Here is a 21,410-nt window from a genome sequence, read left to right as displayed (position 1 = left end):
GGTATGTATTCGTGTATACCTAAACCAGGAAAAACAGCTGAATGCTGGTTGTAGGAATAGTTCCTCCTTTATAAGGATGTATATCATATTTGGTGGAGCGCTCGTGTTTGCTCGCGGAGAATGCTGCATGCTGCTCTGTGTGTATGTCATGTGTAGTAACTTCCGTCGGGTTATTTCAACCAAACCTAAAAGAATGTTGATTTAGAAAAAAACATGGACACCAGGATTCACCTGATTACACTACTGTGTATAGGATGGATTGCGTACACAAATAACAGTAGGTTTGAATTTCTAATCATGCGAAGGGTAGAACCATTAGGATGTCGTAGGTGTAATTTAATAGTGATTGTACCACTTTATATCCTATCTGTTTCATGTTTGAGTGTTACAGTTATTTGGGTATTGTAAGTACATGAAGAACGACAACAAATACCACTGCGTGTTTGTGTTCTGATTGCTCCTCATTGTGGTTGTATCTTGGAATGTTACAGGTGGTCTCCCTCTACAACTCACTCAGTACCAATCAGGCGATAATGTCACCTTAGTCTGCAGTGCCATCAACACCACTATCAACATGTCCTTGACACATTGGTATTTAGATGAGGAGCGAGTTTTCACGTCAGTGTTTGTAGGTCATCGTTGTACCAGACACCCACCCAATTATACAGCCAATAATCCTGCATATCGTTACGACCTATTCACATCAAATAATGTCAGTGTAAGCTGTAGTGACTACAAGCACAACATGACACTAACTACAACTCAATACCTCAATGCTGGCACTGTGTGGCGATGTGAGGATCAACGCTTTAGAGTCAGCAACAACCTTACGTTTGGTATGATCTTTTTGTTATGCGCTCATACTCCTTTATTTATATCAGCGTGTCCTTTCTGATCCCATGCATCATACTATAACATATTGTGCAAGAACGAATGCAGATGTAACTGATTCATGAAATATATACCTGGGAACCATACGTAAATGTTCAAGAACTATGAACACGCCATCTACAAATTAAGCACTTTATAAATCGGTCACCCACAGATGCATACGGTATTAGCACTTTCGGAGAGTGAGGTGAAATGTGTTACGTCGCGTCCATCATTACTCCACTTATATAGCGACGTACATGTACGTGTGTGAGTGTGTGTGTGTACATGTGTGTGTGCGTGCGTGCTTCCGTGCGTGCGTGCGTGTGTGTGTGTGTGCGTGTGTGTGTGTGTGGTTGCTTGTATTGGTCAGTACACATGCCTGTTTCATAGTGATACCTCAGATAGCGTGGTGCGGTGTAAATGCATTCCCCATTCAGAAACAGTAGACTAACTCCGAACAGACAAAACCGTGTTTTTCCCCAAGGAGAATACTATGCCTTGTCGTATGACCTGGCCTGGTGTCAAAGCCACCGATCTTCCCCTCTCTGGACAAACGCTCTAACCGGTTGACCATGGAGGCGGTTAATATAAAATCGCTTGTTCATGTGTATCGATATTAAGCTAGTAAATGTCACAAATAATATTTATTATTTATGTATGCAGTCATTCCTGGGACTACTGATAAGTCAACTACACCACTGACTGATTCAGCAACAACGATCACCACAGACAGCGATAATCATGGTAGATTTGTATCAGTGAAACTGACGATGTATTATATATTTAGAGAATCATTGTATTGATACCAGTGATGTCATTTACACTAATGCCAGCGAAAGACATGTTATCTGTTTTAATAATCCTCTGTATGTCATTAACCTAATACATGTTTCAGCTATCCACAAATTTAGTAACTTTGTATGTAAAATGTTCGAACGCCCGTTCCTAAACACACTAAATTGAACATGATGTGGCTCGTCTATCGGAATATTCAAACTATAGAAGTGTGTTATTTTATGTCCTCTGTGGTGAGCGAGCAAATTTCATAATTATCTGTATATATTATTTATGTCGTCAGGCTTTCACGGAACTACTTATAAGAGAAGTTCACAGCTGACAACGTTGGCAAATCTTACAACTATCAAGATAACCTCTGCCCCGAGCAACGACAATCAAGGTAGTTGTGTACTAGTCGTCATACTAACCTTTGGGTACGATATATATGATATTTAGAAACATTCATGAATATGTAACAAAACCATATACTGACCCAGGACATAGCAAGACATAGCAACAGTGTGCACTGAATGTACATTTAAAACAGACAGTACTGTGATAGCTCTCTAGACATTGCAGTTTTCACATGATATTGTGATAGATCAACCCCATTATTTCGGTGCGGCATTTTATTAAATGTCTTATATTGACTTAGCTTTGCCATTGTAAACGAATGAATTATTATAAATAACAGAGTCAGCAAAATTGTCGTCACGCCACGATAATTGGCACGGAAAAAAACATGGACCATACACCCATTACTGCTTATTACGTGCTTATTAACGTCATCGGGTAACCGAAGAAATGTTGGATCAGCTGAATTCTAATGTTAGTTGGCCATGGTGGCAATTAAAGGTTACTGATATTCAGAAACTTAAAAATGTAGTACTCATATATAATCTCCATCTCTGCTTAGTATGCCTAGTTTTGTACAGTTCTGCATAAAAGGTTACTCGTATCTATCGAGTTACGCGTTACATAACTTCATGTTCGTTATTCAGTTATGGCCTCATGAGCCTCATACTTTGTACGAGCTGAAAGCGCTAGCCAATTACAACTGTGTTTAATCTTACTTCACTTATTCCAATTTTACTATAGTGTGCCTGAGAGTGAGTGAATATGGTTTTACGCCACTTTTAGCAATATTCCAGCAATATCACGGCGGGGAACACCAGAATTGGCTTCACACATTGTACCCATGTCGGGAATCGAACCCGGGTCTTCGGCGTGACGAGCGAACACTTTAGCCACTAGGCTACCCAACCGCCCCCCTGGGAGCTAGATCTTTACTGTGCTTCGAAAACTTCCCAATCAAACTAAATTGTATGGTGAAACAATATCAATTAAATACTAGTAACTTCGTATCATTGCTCCTCATAGACGGACGTCACCATCTCTATCTGCGTGTATACAGCATGGACTCTCTTCACGTAAAAGTTATCTTGTCTTAGATAATTCAGTACTTATACTCATTGCTTACATATACAAACTCATAAATGTACTTATATAGGCTTATCCATGTGCCAAGATCAAGGACAATATACTTACTAGCCCAGTATTTCTATTCTCTTCAAGATATCGCTGCTGGGACAGGAGGAGGAATCGTCATCCTCATTATAATCGTTATCTGTGTATGTGTTGTAAGGATGAGAAGAAAGGGAAACGTCACAAGAAGGTAAACTACACCTCTTTGATGACCGTCAGAATACATAAGACTTATTTGATATCAGATTCTAATTTGATGTTAAGTGATTTGAAGATCAAACTTGAACATTCATGACAGCGTTATAAAGCATTTCAGATGTGAAGATTAAATGTCAGTTTCATAAAAAGTAATCAAGCAATCGACTTGACGGAGATATCTTATAAATATAAAAAAGGGTTTTACCGCATTTATGTAGTACATAATACGTTAATTAATTGTTTTCATCATAATACTCTCGATAGAGATGGGTGACCTTGTCGCCTTCATTTAAAAGTATTCATTAATATAATTAACACACACAACAACGGTCGCATCATCAACCCTGATCATGGTTAATTCGTCGTTCAAATATTTTCTTCACAATTGTTCTTTTATAATGTAACTGATTAAAAAAACGCGCATTTTTGTATCCACAGGTAGTTCTAAAATATTTTCAAATTTGTATTGTATTAATAAGCGTGATCGTTGATTCTAAGTTGTTGGAGGACAATGGACTATAAATAGACACATTAGATATTGATGCTTTGTAAAGGCGGCCATGCTTGTCGTAAGAGGCGACAAGCGGGATCGGATCGTCACGCTTGGTTGATGCATGTCATCGATCCAAATTGATCGGATCGATGCTGATGATATTCAGCACTGGCTTGTCTGGTCCATACTGAATTATTTACAGACCGCCGTCATATAGCTTAGTCATATATTTCTTAGTGTGGCGTTAAACAACACACCAACCAACCAATGATACTGCGGGTAACGCCCATCACCTTTTGGGATACGATGACACAAGTTGACAGATCAATGGTAACGCCTCAAATGTGAAAAAAATAATATTATTCATGAAAATGTTGAAACTTTTTCCTTCAAATTTTTCCCAGTGTTGAAACGAGCAATAACTTAAAAACAATATGATATTTCTTTTCAGATACCAAGTTGAACCTGTTGACAACAAGGTGCTCTTCACTTGTAAGTCTTTTCTGTTATGGTGTTCTTCACTTCATCACATATCTGACTATTGTATTCAAATTGTGATTATAGTTTGAGTGTTGCCTTCTAAATTAAGCTTACTAATTTCAGAAAGAATATCTAGGGAGAATAATATGTTGTTACTTGTTGAAATATAAACACCATAATTCTATATTCAACTGCCGTACCAGACAATACACCCGAACACATACCTGCTCTTGGCGGCGCTGTCGACGTTGGTGATCTGTATGCCGTACCAGACAAGACACCCAAACACCAGCTAGCTGTACGTGGAGCTGTCAATGATGGTGACAAGTACGGCGTCCCGGACACGACACCCAAACACCAGTCAGCTGTAGGCGGTGCTGTGAACATTGGTGATCTGTATGCCGTACCGGACATGTCCATGAAAAAACAAAGAACGGAACGAGTAAGTATACACGGAAGTGCGATTGACCGGACAACGGGTTAGAATGCGTCTCCTTATCCACGTCTGTCGTAAGAGGCTCTGAATGGGTCGGATGGTCTGGCTCGGTGACTTAGTTGATTTGTCAACTAACGGCATCGAGTGGTTAGAATCGGCGACTTGTGCATGTCATGTCATTGGATCCGAATGTTTTAGATGCTCATGATATCAGTCACTGTGTTGTCTGGTCCATAATCAATGGTTTACAGACCCCATCAAAAAGCTGTAATATTCGCGGTTAAACAGCAAACAGCAAACAAACGAACTTGGTACATAGTATGTCATCTTTGCCCAACGACGTGGAACATTTACTATAACAGTAACCGTCGGTTTGTCTACTCCAGACTCGACTATTTAAAGGATGTCATCAGGAATATTTAACTGAGGCGTAAAACAACTTACCTACAAAATGTAACATCCCTTGAGGGATTTATGACAGAAAGACAACGTTGATGTTTGGATGGAATATGTGCGGATGACATAAACACATTGGTTGTTGCAGATAGTACTTGGTCCGAAGCCGACAATGAGTATAGTGAAATCTAAATAGAGGAAGCGACGTCAGCTAATTCGGTGCAGCCGATGTTCTAGGGCGACACAACGCTCACCACGTGTGTTCGACAAACAAATTCAAATGGGGCTCTGCTCCTTTGGGTGTTCTCCTTGTTGTGTATAGCTCTCTCTCTACTGTGAATAGTTCTGCGTTGAACTCAGACATTATTTCAATGTAGGGTAAGTTGATATAAATGTACAGTAAACTACCTTTATAACGAACATGCTAATTAATAACGAACTAACAGATAAAACTTATTCTTTTTGGACCCCGGCCTGTTGCCGCATATATACTTATAACGAAATATGGTTATAACGAACTAAAATTAGAGGTCCCTTTGAGTTCGTCATAACCGCAGTGTACTGTACTGATCAACAATGTAATCCAGATGTACTATCGGTTGTCATGGCTTCAAAGACTGATGGCGGTTAGGAAAATACTGAAAACGTTCAGTTTTGATTTTGACACAGCCGTCTCATGAAAATGATTCTAAAACAATGGAATACAAATACACTATAATTTACATCGCGGTCGACTGATTTCAATTGCCATGACAAATACAATGACAATATGCAGATGTAAGCAATCCATGCCTGAAATGTGGTCAATACGAGAACGGGTTTGAACAGTTTGAAAAACAACACTATCATGTAGTTACTTTGGAATTGCCCATCTGTACATATATTTTAGGACTAGTGTTACTGTTAAATGTCACATTAAAGAAGAAAATAGCATTATCAGTACTGAGTCCAGAGTAAACGCTCTGGTGTTAGCTCACATCGTGAGCTGTTCAAAACCGTTATGTTTATACTATCGTGTAACTGTTTTATATGTGTCATACATATGAGAAAGTCATGAGACGTCTTTTTTCATATGTAAGACTGCTTCTTAAACTGAGAAAACTAACACTTTCCTCTGTATGTGTTAAGTAGTTTACCACTGTGGTTTTATGTTGTTTTAAATTGTTCAAACTTTAATATTTGTTTTGATGGACACATATATGTTTTAGGTTATTATCATATAATTCTGTTAGCATCTATACTTATTTCAATTGCAACATATATTTATGTCATTGTTTCCACTAAACATATATGACATGCATCAGTAAAGCTGGGATTTTCATCTAAACCTAACATCACTTCAATGCACCTGCCTCAAAATCTTTGCAGACCATTGCCCTGATGTCACAATCAAATGACATCACTGATAAATTATATCTGCCATTGTAGCTAGAAAGCTGTAATTCTTACACTCAAGACATTGGTTATTACTGAGTGAAAGTTAGGGTTATTATTGTAGATGGTAAATAGAATCTTAGTCCCGTCTCTGTTTATACCAGGATGTAATACTAGTATATAATTAATTAGTGAGTGAGTGAGTGAGTGAGTTTGGTTTTTTACACCGCTTTTAACAGTATTCCAGTTATATCACGACATGTCAGCTTAATGTGGGAGGAAATCTCGAAGTGGGGCATGCCTTAGACGTTTACCACTTTGGTGAAACCCTCGAGCATGGGTATGGTGCTGACAATCCTAGAAACATAATCGGGGCGAACCGGGATTCGAACCCAGAATCATAGGTTTCTGGCTCGCCCAAAGGACTAAAACTCTGCACAGCGAATTGCGGCGCCATAGACGACTGGGCCACCCGTGCCCCCACATAATTAATTACACATTGTTGGTAAATATAACTCAATCAATATCAACCAATTTCAGCAGCCGTTATTAAGTATGTAAGAAGATGTGTTATTTCAATTAATGCCCAAAAGAAAGTATAACAAGATTTTGGAAGAATTTGAAATAAAAAAAAAAGCATGTAGAAAGTCAATATATATATATATATATATATATATATATATATATATATATATATATATATATATATATATACAGAGAGAGAGAGAGAGAGAGAGAGAGAGAGAGAGAGAGAGAGAGAGAGAGAGAGAGAGAGAGAGAGAGAGAGCTTAGTTTTAACACACTGTGCATAACTGCTCATGTTATTCAAACAAGCACTTTACGATCGACGGAAACACAAAGACACATGGTGGTCAACAATGACACGTTTCACAATATCACTGTCACAGCTCTTGTTCGACATGGTGGCGTGGGTGGCGTGAGTGGCTCCTTGTTGCGCCAACCAACGCGTCTCTCCCTCTGTACAGATGTTAAACGTGCTTTTGGTTGATGTCTCCATAACGTACCGTATTCTCAGTTTTATACAGCACTTTTGCACGTGCATGTCGCTCTTCATAGCCAAAGTCGTTTTGGCAAAATACACGATTTTTACAAAAGATTTCATTTCTTCTACTTTTTGTCACAAAATACATTTGGTTGTCTTCGTGCGACATATTTAAGACACTAATTAAGCTCCTCCGTTTTGATGAAATATCTAACGAGCAACAAAAGAATACTATCCTATACGTTAATTATGGTTTACGACTTCGCAACCGTCTTTGTACAAATGATGTTTAATTATTCTTGAGGTTATTTGCCTTTATTAATCAAATGCTTTAATCTCTTCTTGTTGTGTTGTAATGCGATTTATTTTTCATAAAAAATTGTGCATGTGCACATCTCTTTGCATAGAAGTCTGCATGTTTATACTTGTACATGTACAAAATTGTATATATATATATAATATTATTGTATGTATATGGGCCTATGGCCTGAATACAATAAATGATGATGATGATGATGATGATGATGATGATGATGATGATGATAAAGTCTTAATTTACATTGATTTTTTCAAGTGATCAAAATAGTTAAAAACTTGTTAGCTTGTATATACTTTCTTTTGGACACTAGTATCTATAACACATTTGACGAATATTTGTGCGTTTATTTTTTTCACATTTTTCAAACTTTAATATTGTTCAAGCTTTTTGCAAGGACATTTCTCTGCTGTGTTATATATATTGGTCGTATTGGTTGTCATGCTTTTGACATTCATACTTATTTCAATGCAACAAATATTTATTTTGGATGTTCCAACTCCGGGCGTATCGCATGGGCCTGTTTGAAAAACGTCATTCTACATATTTGGCTACATTATGCGTTGTTGTTTTCAATCGTATCACGAATGTCTAACTAGCGGAAAATAGCGATCAGTTAAAATATTTGTGAAAACCGAATATGAATATACCAGGAAAATCGTGATAGAATATTTCAAAAATTTCAGTGGGGCAGGTGATTCAAGTATGGCAGGAAAATACTGCAACAGGGATGTGAAACGGTTTCAAAGTGGTTTTCCTCCACCGCGTACCTCGGGGAACTCAAATCAACATTATCTTATTTGTGTGTTGTGTAACATTGTATCGCTTATCAGCAAGTTATATACTTCGCATTTAAGGTTTCGTCATACAAAGCACCTCAGCAAAGGATAATTGTGCCTGCTACAGAAACATTCAATTCAAGCGAATATATGCCAGACCTAACGGATTTGAATATAACAAAATGTTGGTTATTATGAAGCATATCTGAACTCCATTTGATCATGTTCATATCGAACTGATTGTAAGCTCGTGTATACAGGTATCAAGGTAAAAACATAGCATACTGCATACTGGGAGTTCTTTTTGTAGTTTTACAAAATGATTCTTGCTGCTGATGTTTATGCAATCAGTTATAAATGTACTGCATGCTCCCCTGTGTCATGTTTTCAATGTTTTAAGTGTGCAGAAATTACACTTATTTGATTTTGACCTTATTGTTTTCCTATTTCCTATTGTTCAATCATTTACGTTTCCACACATAGGTCAGTAGGACAGTCGTTTTTATGTTGTCAAACCTGTTGATCAAGTTTTGTTTTAACATGTGGCTTTTACTTCCTTATCTGCTTTCGGCATCAAATAAATATGCCTCACCTGAATAACTGTGTTCTTTTACTCTCCAACCTAATATTCAATGCTCGTAAGAATAGTCAAACTTCACATGCGTAAGTTCCGACTTTCCACCAACGTTTAAGTGACCCTCCACAAAGTAACTGAATCCCCAAACAAGTTCACCGTGCTAAGTAAGAACCCAAGGTTCGTAATCAATGAAATCAGGCCAAGCAGATCCTGGTGATATATATTTTACTCTATTAAGCGTGCTATTCATCACGCCTATATAACATACGTGAATTGCCAAACCGTCTAAACAACAAATTCCACATTATGAATATATCAATAAACGATCGCATCTGTACGATGAGAACATAAGCTCGAGGAAATATGACTGTACGCTCGGCCTGCAGCAACCCGACAGTACAAACGTTGAATGTTTTGTCTGTTGCATTACACCAGTCAGAGGGTGGGAAAAGGAAAAGGAAACAGTAGTTGATACCATAGTCCCAAGTCCCAAGTCACAGGGAACAACACACAACCAGCCAGGTTACGGTCCATCCGATCTCCTTTTCAATTAGTTTTTTAAAATTATTTTGTGTTTGTTTGTGTGTTTTTTAACGCTAGATGACGGTGGTCTGTAAATAATTGAGTATGGACATGACAATCCAGTGATTGAAATCATGAGGATCTATTTACGAAATTGGAATACGATGACAAACGTCAACCAAGTCGCGATTATTGACAGGCCATCTTCATATAGCTGGAATATTAGCAATTAAACAAACAAATAAACATGTCAGTATTGTTCAGTATTACTCAGTGTTACCCACTATTGATCAACATTGTTCACTATTGTTCGGTATAACTCAGTATTGTTCAGTATTACTCCGTGTTACCCACTTTTGATCAACATCGTTCAGTATTGTTCGGTATAACTCAGTATTGTTCAGTATTACTCAGTGTTACCCACAATTGATCAACATTGTTCATTGTTGTTCGGTATAACTCAGTATTGTTCAGTATTACTCAGTGTTACCTACTATTGATAAACATTGTTCAGTATTGTTCGGTGTAACTCAGTATTGTTCAGTATTACTCAGTGTTACCCACTATTGATCAACATTGTTGAGTTTGTTCGGTATAACGCAGTTTTGTTCAGTATTACTCAGTGTTACCCACTATTGATCAACATTGTTCAGTGCTGTTCGGTGTAACTCAGTATTGTTCAGTATTACTCAGTGTTACCCACTATTGATCAACATTGTTCAGTATTGTTCGGTATAACTCAGTATTGTTCAGTATTACTCAGTGTTACCCACTATTGATCAACATTCTTCAGTATTGTTCGGTATAACGCAATATTGTTCAGAAGCAGAAGATTTTATTTGGATGAAAACTTCTACAATACAATAAAAAAAAAATATATATAGATCAGAAAAGTTATGTCACGGACTTCGTGTAATATGAATGTGCTTTCCGTTTTCGACCGGATGCCTTCATTACTCTGGAGTGAGTGAGTTTGGTTGAGTGGGCATGTTGTGTTTGAGTGATTAAGTCAGTTAACTTTCATAGTCACAGCGGCAGTATTTCAGCCATATTGTGACGGGAAAATGTGACACATTAATAATATATTATACCCTAATAGCGATAGAAAGTACCATAGCTAGTAATGTATCACATATTTAATTTTAAAAAAACAATTTGGGACCATTTTAAAGAGTAAATAATCACTTAACAACAAAAGATAAAAATGTGCTATAGATTGCCAGGAACTAAAGTTAGGACAGCATACATGGGGAAGTGTTTTTGAGAAAAAACAACGTTTTCATTCTACCTGTTGTTAGATAAAAAAGGCTTATCCTGCAAGTATAGAGTCAAAGAACTGAAAGCGTCCTAAATGTTAGCATTACAACGGAGAAGCATTTGGGAATTTCTTTGATCTGTAAATATAGTGTTTAGAGAATTATGGATCATTGGAACCAATATTCAACCAATACCATAACAAACATTGTTTCAACATTAATGTCTGATGTTGATTCCATGTCGACATTTCGACTTCATTTCAACTTTCAAATTCCACCAAATATCAATGTCATTTCAAAGTTGTATAACGACAATGATTCCACATTGATTCTATATTGTTGTGCCCGTTGTGGTATCAGATCGCTTTGTTGCGCCCTTGTCATGTCTTTCACAAACACACATGTTAAATGTTTATATGCTTAGATTAGATGTTTTCATGTTCAGATAAACTGTGCAAATTTATAAGAGCAAACTACCACCATGTAAGCTCTTGAACTATGGGTCCAAGAGTATCTGTTTTCTGAATTGGAGCGGTGGGTAGCCATGTGGTCGTCACGCCGAAGACCCAGGTTGAGGCATGATATGACAGTAGGCCAGCACCTTAAAACATGTAAAAGTTCTGACTAGCACATGCATATGCACACGCACTCGCGAACGCACATGCACATAACCATGCACCCCAACACACACGCACATACACACTAATCTGGAGCTCACCTGAAAGAAAATCAAATCTGCTTGCATGTGTGCATGTGTGCCCTGGTGTCCGTTATCGTGAGCAACCACCTTCTCTTCAGGAAACCATTGGGCCATTGTCGCCTGAATTTGTTAAAGAAGTTCGGATTTTCTATAGCAGTGTTACGACCCTTAATGTAAAAGGGTATACTCTAAATGTAAAACATTTAACCTTGAGGGTTATGTGTTAACTCTGTATGTAACAAACAACAACAAAATTAAGAGTAACAACCTGCAACCCTTAACGTAAACAATAATAATATCATACATATCGCCCCTTATTGTAAAATATTGATTGGAAATATAGTGTACATTTGGTTTGTTGTAATTATTCGTAAATAGCGATAGCGTTAGAAACTGATTTTGCTCAAATCTGAGAACAAGAGGGGCTATTATAAGAATGGCAGGCTCGTTATTGAGGACATGCCAGCTTCTTTTCTGGAAGGTATGAGTATCAGTAGTCGGCCCAAGTCGCAGATCGCAACTCAAGAGGAACATCGTCAGCTGCGGATCAGGAGCGAGTGCTGCGGTCAAGGTCAAACTTAAGACAGCCTCAGGGAAATAACGGGATGGCCAGGGCTGTTATTGTGAGTCAACAGTCAAATGCATATTTTACATTACTTGGAATATAGAAGGTTTAACCTACAAACAGTCCGATATTGGCTTTGCTTCTTTTGTATCTCAACATGACACTGTTGCTTTATATGAAATATAGTCAACAGACTAGTTCGGGAGGTATTCGAGAGGAATACTGGTTTTGATAAAATTTTCTTTGCTAAGATAACTATGTTATTGCTGTTCGATACGTTGAAGATGCTATTACTGTTCTGTTTGATATAAGTATCTTTGGTTTCAGTAGGGATACATTATATGCGTTTATATATCCAACCGGAGAGATCGCACTGGTATGACAACTAAGATAGACAAAATAGGACAGATATTTTGCTGTATGTGTTATTGAGAACACAGGAAGAGTACCAAGCTGTATCAATCATTGTACTTAGATTTGTGCAAAATTATCAATGTCAACGCTTGCGTGTGTGTATATTTAGTTGTCTTACACTAGTTCTCTAATCCTATGGATTATCAAGTCGAACTTCAATTAAAAGATAACCTCTCCGATTATATCCGTTCATTTTTATATGTTCTTGACATGAATAAATGCTCGTGATATTACTGAATATTTCAATTTTCGTTGTGTTCATTCTGATTAGCTGAATAGGTCACGTGTTATTGCATTCATTTCCCAATGAATGTAAACATTTTAGCCACGCCCACCGAGGCGGACTTTTTTTATTACTACGGCATGTCGGGGAATCCCACTATTACAGTCGGGGGAATTCCCTTTCTGCTCACGTGTATCGTCATGCACTGGAAATTAAGCGAAATGCATGCATAGTCACTGTCCAAACAACTCTTTGGGACCGAAGGCCGAGAAGGAATGAAACAGCAAACGTGCAGGCTCACTCGCCTGTTTTTTGCCGCTCGCCTCGGTTCCACAACTTTCATGTCTTCTGGTTTCATTTCTAATCAGCATTTTTATTAAAAGTGTCTTCCCTTCTCAGGGAACTAATGTTTAAAAGTGGCGGTAACTGACCATGTTATTTGAAACAGCCACCTTCTCCCGAGTATAATTGTTCCTGTTCGTTACAGTCTGACTGTTGCAGTTCTCCTCGCCTCTTGCCTTGATTGACAGGTCCTATGAACTTTGTTTGTATCATACTCTCAGTTGATTGGCTACTGACTCTGAAGCGTAGGAAAGTTATGTGCGTAATTAAACAGTCACCAGCTTCATGTCACGCCACAGTATGTATTCCTACACCCGGAATGTTTATCAATCTCGTCATTTTTATCCGCTTTGATATATACAACTGTTTTTGGTTAAACTATTGTAGATAAAACATGTTTTTGTTATTGAATTTAATTACAAGCATTGACTGTGTATTTTTTCGGTTCATTGAGGTATGAATCGAAAAGACAATGTGCAAACTTTTGTAAGAATCTGCTAAGTTGTATTTGGCTAGGGCAGTTTTAATAGGTTGTGATAACGAACCTTTTGTAGCCTACCTCGCACACATATCATACATCGGCAGGTTACCCGAGGCTGCTTTGTGAAAGCTGCCACTGTGTCACGATACGACAGTCAAACTTAAATTAACAAGTAACAATACCACCAAAAAGACTCAAACGCGCGACTATCTGAACATAGTTTTTTTCTGAGAAAGTATATTTCAAGTCATTATTTTTTGGCAAACCAAATGTATTTTAAATGGTAAATGTACTGTCTCAGGTCAGTTGAATTCAATAGCGACTCGTTCCATTTTTCCACACTAACGGGTAGGAATTCATCATTATCTAAATAAAAGCAGCGAAAACCTTTTCATATTCATAAAGAAATCTTGATTCCGACTCTATCTAAACCAGGAAATAACAGTTCCATGAGAGTGGTTGGTGACTGCACAGACCTCTCTGCATGCGGCTCAGTGTAGGACATGGTGTGCAGTGACTAGTTTAACAGTATATTTGCAACCTTCAAGGGACGTTCACGAGAGTGGATTCGATGTGTTGGCAGCATGGGCTGTTTTGTTTACCTGACTACTCTGTTGTTGATAGGACGGATTGTGGACACACGTAGGTTTCCCTATGTCAGTATACTAAGTATTGAATTATCTATATACATACAGATATGGTGTATGCCGTGTAATTGTATTGTACCACTTTTGTTTTGTGCACGTCTCCGGAATTCCAATATGACAGGTGTTGAAGAGTGACAAAGTATGAAAATCACTACCTGTTTGTCCGATATATTCTCATGCTTGAATGTTACAGGTGTTCTCCCTCTAGAACGCACTTAGTTCCAGTCAAGCAATAATGTCACCTTAGTCTGCAGCGCGACCAATAACACTATCGACATGTAATTTACATATTGATAAAGATGAGGAGCTAGTTATCACGTCAGTGTGTGCAGGTACTGTCTGTACCAAACAATCACCCAACATTACAGCTGATACACATCAAAGGATGACAGTGTAGGCTGAGGCTACCTCTCAATACAAAGTAACTTCATGCATGTGCTGGTTGTACCTAGAATGTTGCAGGTGGTCTCCCTCTTGAACTCACTCAGTTCCAGTCAGGCGATGATGTCATCTTAGTCTGCAGCCCTACTAAAACCACTATTAACATAAAGTTTACACATTGGTACAGGGGCGGTCGGGTAGCCTAGTGGTTAAAGCGTTCGCTCGTCACGTTGAAGCCCATTTTCTGGTGTCCCCCGCCGTGATATTGCTGGAATATTGCTAAAAGCGGCGTAAAACCATACTCACTCACTCACATTGGTACCTGGATGACTTCCGACTTCTCACGTCAGTGTCTGCAGGGAATATCTGTGCAAAGAACCCACCCAACAGCACAAACGATAGTTATGCATATAGTTACGACCTATACACATCAACAGGGCGGTCGGGTAGCCTAGTGGTTAAAGCGTTCGCTCCTCACGCCGAAGACCCGGGTTCGATTCCCAACATGGGTACAATATGTGAAGCCCATTTCTGGTGTCTCCCGCCGTGATATTGCTGGAATATTGCTCTAACACGGCGCAAAACCATACTCACTCACTCACTATACACATCAACGGATGTCTGTGTAAGCTGTGGTGACCTCCAACACAACATTACACAAGCTACAACTCAGTACTCACATGTTGGGACTGTGTGGCGGTGTGGGAATGAACGCAGGAGAGTCAGTAACAACCTTACTTCAGGTTTTGATCTTTTTGTCATGCGCCCATATTCCTTTCATTAATATCAACGTGTCCTTTTGATCTCACAAATCATGTTCTGAGTAAGGTTGTGCATGTGCCACTGCAAAATTAACACTGAGTCTTTTGAATACAGGGAAAGAACAAAAACAATAATAATATTCAAGAACAATAATTTAAATCGCGACGTGTGTGTGTGTGTGTGTGTGTGTGTGTGTGTGTGTGTGTGTGTGTGTGTGTGTGTGTGTGTGTGTGTGTGTGTGTGTGTGTGTGTGTGTGTGTGTTATGCCAGTTTCAAAGCACTTGCCCATTCAAATAGTAGGCCACAGTTTAACATGAACTAATTCCGGCGCAAGCCATCTTTACAATCGTAGGTTAGATACAACATCTGATAGTTTTAACAATCCTCTGTATATTATATCCAGCTATCCACACATTTGAGTTAGTGACGTTATATGTAAAATGTTCGAACGTCCTTTCACAATCACACTAAACATAACTGATCCTTAGTCATCTAGCTTTGTATTCAAACAATAGTAGCGTGTTATTCTATATTCCCTAAGGTGGGCTAGCATGTAGGTATGTAGTCGTGAATACCTAAACCAGGAAAAAAAAGGCTGTGTTCGAGTGAATGCTGATTGTAGGAATAGTTCCTCCTTCATAAGGATGTATTGCACATATAGTGGAGCTCTGATGTTTGTTCACGAAGAATGCTGCACGTTGCTCTGTGTGCATTTCATGTGTAGTAACTTCTGTCGGGTTATTTCAACCAAACCTTAAAGAATGTTGACGAGAGGACGTTTGATTTAGGAGAAACATGGACATTGGGATTCGCCTGATTACACTGCTGTGTATAGGATGGTTTGCATACACACATAACAGTAGGTTTGAATTTCTAATCATGCGAAGGGCTGAACCATCGGGATGTCATAGGTGTAATTAAATAGTGATTTTAGCACTTTATGTCCGACAAAGAATGCCACTGCATGCTTATGTTCTGATTACTTCTCATGGTGGTTGTATTTTGGAATATTACAGGTGGTCTCCTTCTACAACTCACTCAGTTCCAGTCAGGAGGTGATATCACCTTAGTCTGCAGTTCCATCAACACCACTACCAACATCTCCTTCACACATTGGTATTTAGATGAGGAGCGAGTTCTCACGTCAGTGTTTGCAGGTTATGGTTGTACCAGAAACCCACCCAATACTACAACCAATAATCTTGCATATCGTTACGACCTATTCACATCAAATGATGTCAGTGTAAGCTGTGGTGACCACCAGCACAACATGACACTAACTACAACTCAATACACCCAAGCTGGCACTGTGTGGCGGTGTGAGGATCAACGCATTAGAGTCAGTAACAACCTTATGCTAGGTATGATCTTTTTGTCATGCGCTCATACTCCTTTGTTTACATCAACGTGTCCTTTCTGATCCCATACATCATACTATGACACATTGTGCCAGAACGGATGCAGATGTAGCTGATTCATGAAATATATACCTGGGAACCATATGTAAATGTTCAAGAACTATGAACACGACATCTACAGAGGAGGCACTTTATAAAACGGTCACCCAGAGATACATCCGGTGTTAACACTATCGTAAGTAAGGTGAAATTTGTTACGTCGCGTCCATGATTACTCGACTTAGATAGCGACGTACATGCACGTGTTTGTGTGTGTATGTGTGTAGTGAGTGAGTGCGTGTGTGTTTCTGTCTGGTTGCTTGTATAACTCCGTATACAATTCCCGTTTCATAGTGTTTGCCCACTCAGATACCTTGGTGCAGTTTAACATGCATGCCCCATTCACAAACAGTAGACCAACTCCGAACAGACAACACCGCGTGTTTTTCCCTTGATACCGGACAGGGTGAAAACTACGACTTCTCGTATGTCCTGGCCTGGTGTCAAACCCACCGATCTTCCCCTCTCAGGACAAACGCTCTAACCAGTTGACCATGGAGGTGGGTGGTCAATATAAAATCGCTTATTCATGTGTATCGATATTGAGCGAGTAAATGTCACAAATAATATGTATTATTTTTCCATGCAGTCATTCCAGGGACTACTGATAAGTCAACTTCACCACTGACTGATTCAGTAACAACGATCACCACAGACAGCGGTACTCATGGTAGATTTGTATCAGTTTAACTAACGATGTGTTATACATTTAGAGAAACGTTGTATTGATACCAGTTATGTGAAATCACACTAATGCCGGCGAAAGCCATTTTATCTGTTTTAATAATCTTCTGTATGTTATTGACCTAATATATGTATCAGCTATCCACACATTTTAGTAAGTAACATTGTGTGTAAAATGTTCGAACGTCCGTTCCTAAACACACTAAACATTAATTGAACATGACGTGGCTCGTCTATCGGAATATTCAAACTACAGAAGTGTGTTATTTTATGTCCTCTGTGGTGAGCGAGCAAATTTCATAATTATTTGTATATATTTTTTATGTCGTCAGGCTTTAACGGGACTACTTATAAGACAGCTGACAACGTTGGCAAATCTGATAACTATCAAGATAACTACTGCCCAGCCCAACGATAATCAAGGTAGTTGTGTACATTAGAAACATTCATGAAAATATAACAAAAACATATACTGACCCAGGGTCCAAGACATACCAACAATGTGCACTGAATGTGCATTTGAACAGATTGTACTGTGATAGCTCTCTAGACATTGCGGTTTTCACATGATATCGTGACAGATCAACCCCATTATTTCGGTGCAGCATTTTATTGAAATTCTTATATTGACTTAGCTTTGTCATTGTGAATGAATGAACGATTATGAATAACAGAGTAAGCAATATTGTCGTCACGTCACGATAAGTGGCACGGAAAAAAGCCATGGACCATACACCCATTACTCACAACGCGCTTATTAACGTCATCGGGTAACCGAAGAAAAATTGGATCAGCTGAATTCAAGTGTGAGTCGGCCATGATGGCAATTAAAGGTTACTGATATACAGAAACTTAAGAATGTAGTAGGCATATATAAACTCCATCTCTGCTTAGTATGCCTAAAACCTAGTTTTGTACGGTTCTGCATTAAAGGTTACTCGTATCTATTGGGTTACGCGTTACACAACTTTATGTTCGGTATTCAGTTATGGCCTCATGAGACTCATCTTTGTACGAGCTGAAAGCGCTAGCCAATTACAACTGTGTTTAATCTTACTCCACTTATTCCAATTTTACTATTGTGTGCCTGAGAGCTAGAGTGAGTGAGTGTATATTGTTTTACGCCACTTTTAGCAATATTCCAGCAATATCACGGTAGGGGACACCAGAAATGGGCTTCACACATTGTACCCATGTCGGGAATCGAACCCGGGTCTTCGGCGTGACGAGCGAACACATTAACCTCTAGGCTACCCAACCGCCCCCCTGGGGGCTAGATCTTTACTGTGCTTCGAAAACTTCCCAATCAAACTAAATTATATGGTGAAACATTATCAAGTAAATACTAGTAACTTCGTATCATTGCTCCTCATAAGACCGAGGTCACCTTCTTTATCTGCGTGTATAGAGCATGGACTCTCTTCATGTAAAACTTATGTTGTCTTAGATTATTCAGTACATATACTTATTGCTTATATATACGAACTCATAAATGTACTTATATAAACTTATGCATCTGCCAAGCTCACGGACAGTATACTTACTAGCCCAGTATCTGTTTTCTCTTCCAGATGACACCACGTATATCGCTGCTGGGACAGGAGGAGGAATCTTCATCCTCATTATAATCGTTATCTGTTTATGTGTTGTAAGGACGAGAAGAAAGGGAAACGTCACGCAAGGTAAACTACACCTCTTTGATGACGGTCAGAACAAATTAGAATTATTTGGTATCAGATTAGAATTTGATGTTAAGTGATTTGAAGATCAAACCCGATCATTCATGACAGCTTATAAAGCATTCAGGCTATATTTCTAGATAATCAGCTTTTCACATTATAGTTTTCAAAGATCATGGGCCAGACGCCCAGTGGCCCAGTATACGTTTTATGTTCAAGATGACACCATGTACATCGCTGCTCGGACAGGGGGTGGCATCATGATCCTCATCGTAATCGTTATCTGTGTAGGTGTTGTGATCAGACGAAATTGAAAAGTCAAGGAAGGTAATCTACATCTCTTGTAAGGAGGGTAGCAATATTTTCAATTATTTATAATCAGAAACTGATTTAATATCATCTGATTTGTAGGTTGTACTTGTACCGTTTGCCGTTACTGATTTAAAGAATGGATTTTAATACATGTGTCATAATATTGTCAACATATAGTGATTCCACATCTCCACCACAAATCTTTTTGAAAGCTTTATTGGTGCCTAAAATGATGTGACCCTGATCAATCAGCTTCGGAGCAAGAGCAGTGTGACGCTCTTTGAGATCTTGGTAGAAAGAGCAACTTACCTCAAAAGTTGTGAAATGAAGACACCAAGGGCTCTTGCTGATGGAACACTGCTCCACACAAAGTTAACGTTTAGCACAGCAAAGTTGAAGTCATCCCTATTTTGGGCATTTGCTTCCATGTTTGGTTGGTTGGTTGGTTGGTTGGTTGTTTAACGTCGTGCTCAGCAAAATTCCAGCTATATGACGGCGGTCTGAAAATAATCGAGTCTGGACCAGACAATCCAGTGATTTATATCATGAGCATCGATCCACGCAATTGGGATCGATGACATGCATCAACCAAGTCGGCGAGCCTGACCACCCGATCCCGTTAGTCGTCTTTTACGACAAGCATAGTCACCTTTTACGGCAAGCATGGGTTGCTGAAGACCTATTCTACCCCGGAATTCTTCACGTCTCGCTTCCATGTTTGACAAACTGACCTGAACCTCTGATGATAGATAAGTAACGCTGTATCTGGTCACCATTTTTTTAAACAAGCCCCATGGATCAAGGCAATGAAGTTTTCCCTCAAGTTTCTCATATGGTATTGTGGTGTACAAAGTTGAAAAATCAAATGTTTTGACAGAATTGGACTTGGTTCCTTTCAGAGATGGTAAAAACGACAAGCATATCATTAATTTTTCTGAGAATCCACATTGTAATAATTCCATTTGTCTCAAATATTTTCTGTGAACATAAGAAAGTTCTTTCTTGGTTGTATGAATGATTATGGTTAATCGTAGAGACAGGGATTTTGTGGTATATTTGCTGAACCCAGCAATATATCTCTCTCTGTACTGATTTTTATGGAGCTTTGGAATCCAATACAAAAGAGGAACGGATATGTCTTCAGGTTGTGCAGCCAAGTCAAAAGTTGATGTTACTGATTCATTGATTCAGCAGATTTCATCCTCAGTTAACATACTGACCTCATATGTGGCATTATTTGACATGTCACTTATGCCAAATTCTTTGATCAAACATTTCATGTAGTGATGCTTACACAAAATGGTTATGTTATTTGAGGCCTTGTCAGTAGGAACAACCTCAAACTTTTCAATTAGGGCATCCAAACATTGGATGACAGCTGGTTCTGACAGATCATCTCAATGCAAATAATAAACAATATTAATGCTGAGGAGCTTTGTATCATAAACAGTTGTGAAGCATCTTGTGTCAGTGTGTAACGTAAAACATGACTCGTGTCTACAACACTCCTTATTTGTATCTGTGTTTGTACAGACGTATCACTGGCTGTTATTGATGCACCTCAATACGACACTTTGGCTCACAATGGCAATACAGATCACTGTTACTCCGAGATCAAGAAGGAAGCCCCCAGACAGTCCAGCATAAATGCAAACGATGTTTACTACAACACTGTGCCCGAGAATGCTGACTACGAAAATCCACAAATGATAACTTAGTAGTGTGGAAACCACTGTTTTAAGTTGTCAGACCAGCAAATATATATACATCCTCCAGTGTTTGTGTCTTTTTCGGCCAA

General features: G+C 38.7%; 2 protein-coding genes and 1 pseudogene across 2 annotated transcripts; all 3 read left to right on the top strand.

Moving 5' to 3' along the window:
* Nucleotides 1-213: 213 nt before the first annotated feature.
* On the top strand, nt 214-21,361 carry LOC139457820 (uncharacterized). The gene is made up of 6 exons (XM_071239167.1): nt 214-277; nt 492-836; nt 1,537-1,617; nt 1,952-2,050; nt 19,193-19,303; nt 21,146-21,361. Exons 1-6 carry the CDS (start codon nt 214-216, stop codon nt 21,328-21,330), a joined length of 885 nt encoding a protein of 294 aa, XP_071095268.1. The 3' UTR covers nt 21,331-21,361.
* On the top strand, nt 14,194-15,502 carry LOC139458006 (uncharacterized; annotated as a pseudogene).
* Nucleotides 16,254-17,627, top strand: LOC139457819 (uncharacterized). The gene is made up of 3 exons (XM_071239166.1): nt 16,254-16,339; nt 16,497-16,841; nt 17,527-17,627. Exons 1-3 carry the CDS (start codon nt 16,276-16,278, stop codon nt 17,625-17,627), a joined length of 510 nt encoding a protein of 169 aa, XP_071095267.1. The 5' UTR covers nt 16,254-16,275.
* Nucleotides 21,362-21,410: the final 49 nt, after the last annotated feature.

This window comes from Haliotis cracherodii, unplaced genomic scaffold (genome assembly GCF_022045235.1).
Source record: "Haliotis cracherodii isolate W230 unplaced genomic scaffold, xgHalCrac1.p SCAF_12, whole genome shotgun sequence".
Classification (NCBI taxonomy): Eukaryota; Metazoa; Mollusca; class Gastropoda; order Lepetellida; family Haliotidae; genus Haliotis; species Haliotis cracherodii.
The sequence above is the reverse complement of the archived record's forward strand: the minus strand, read 5'-3'. Positions and strand labels throughout refer to the sequence as shown.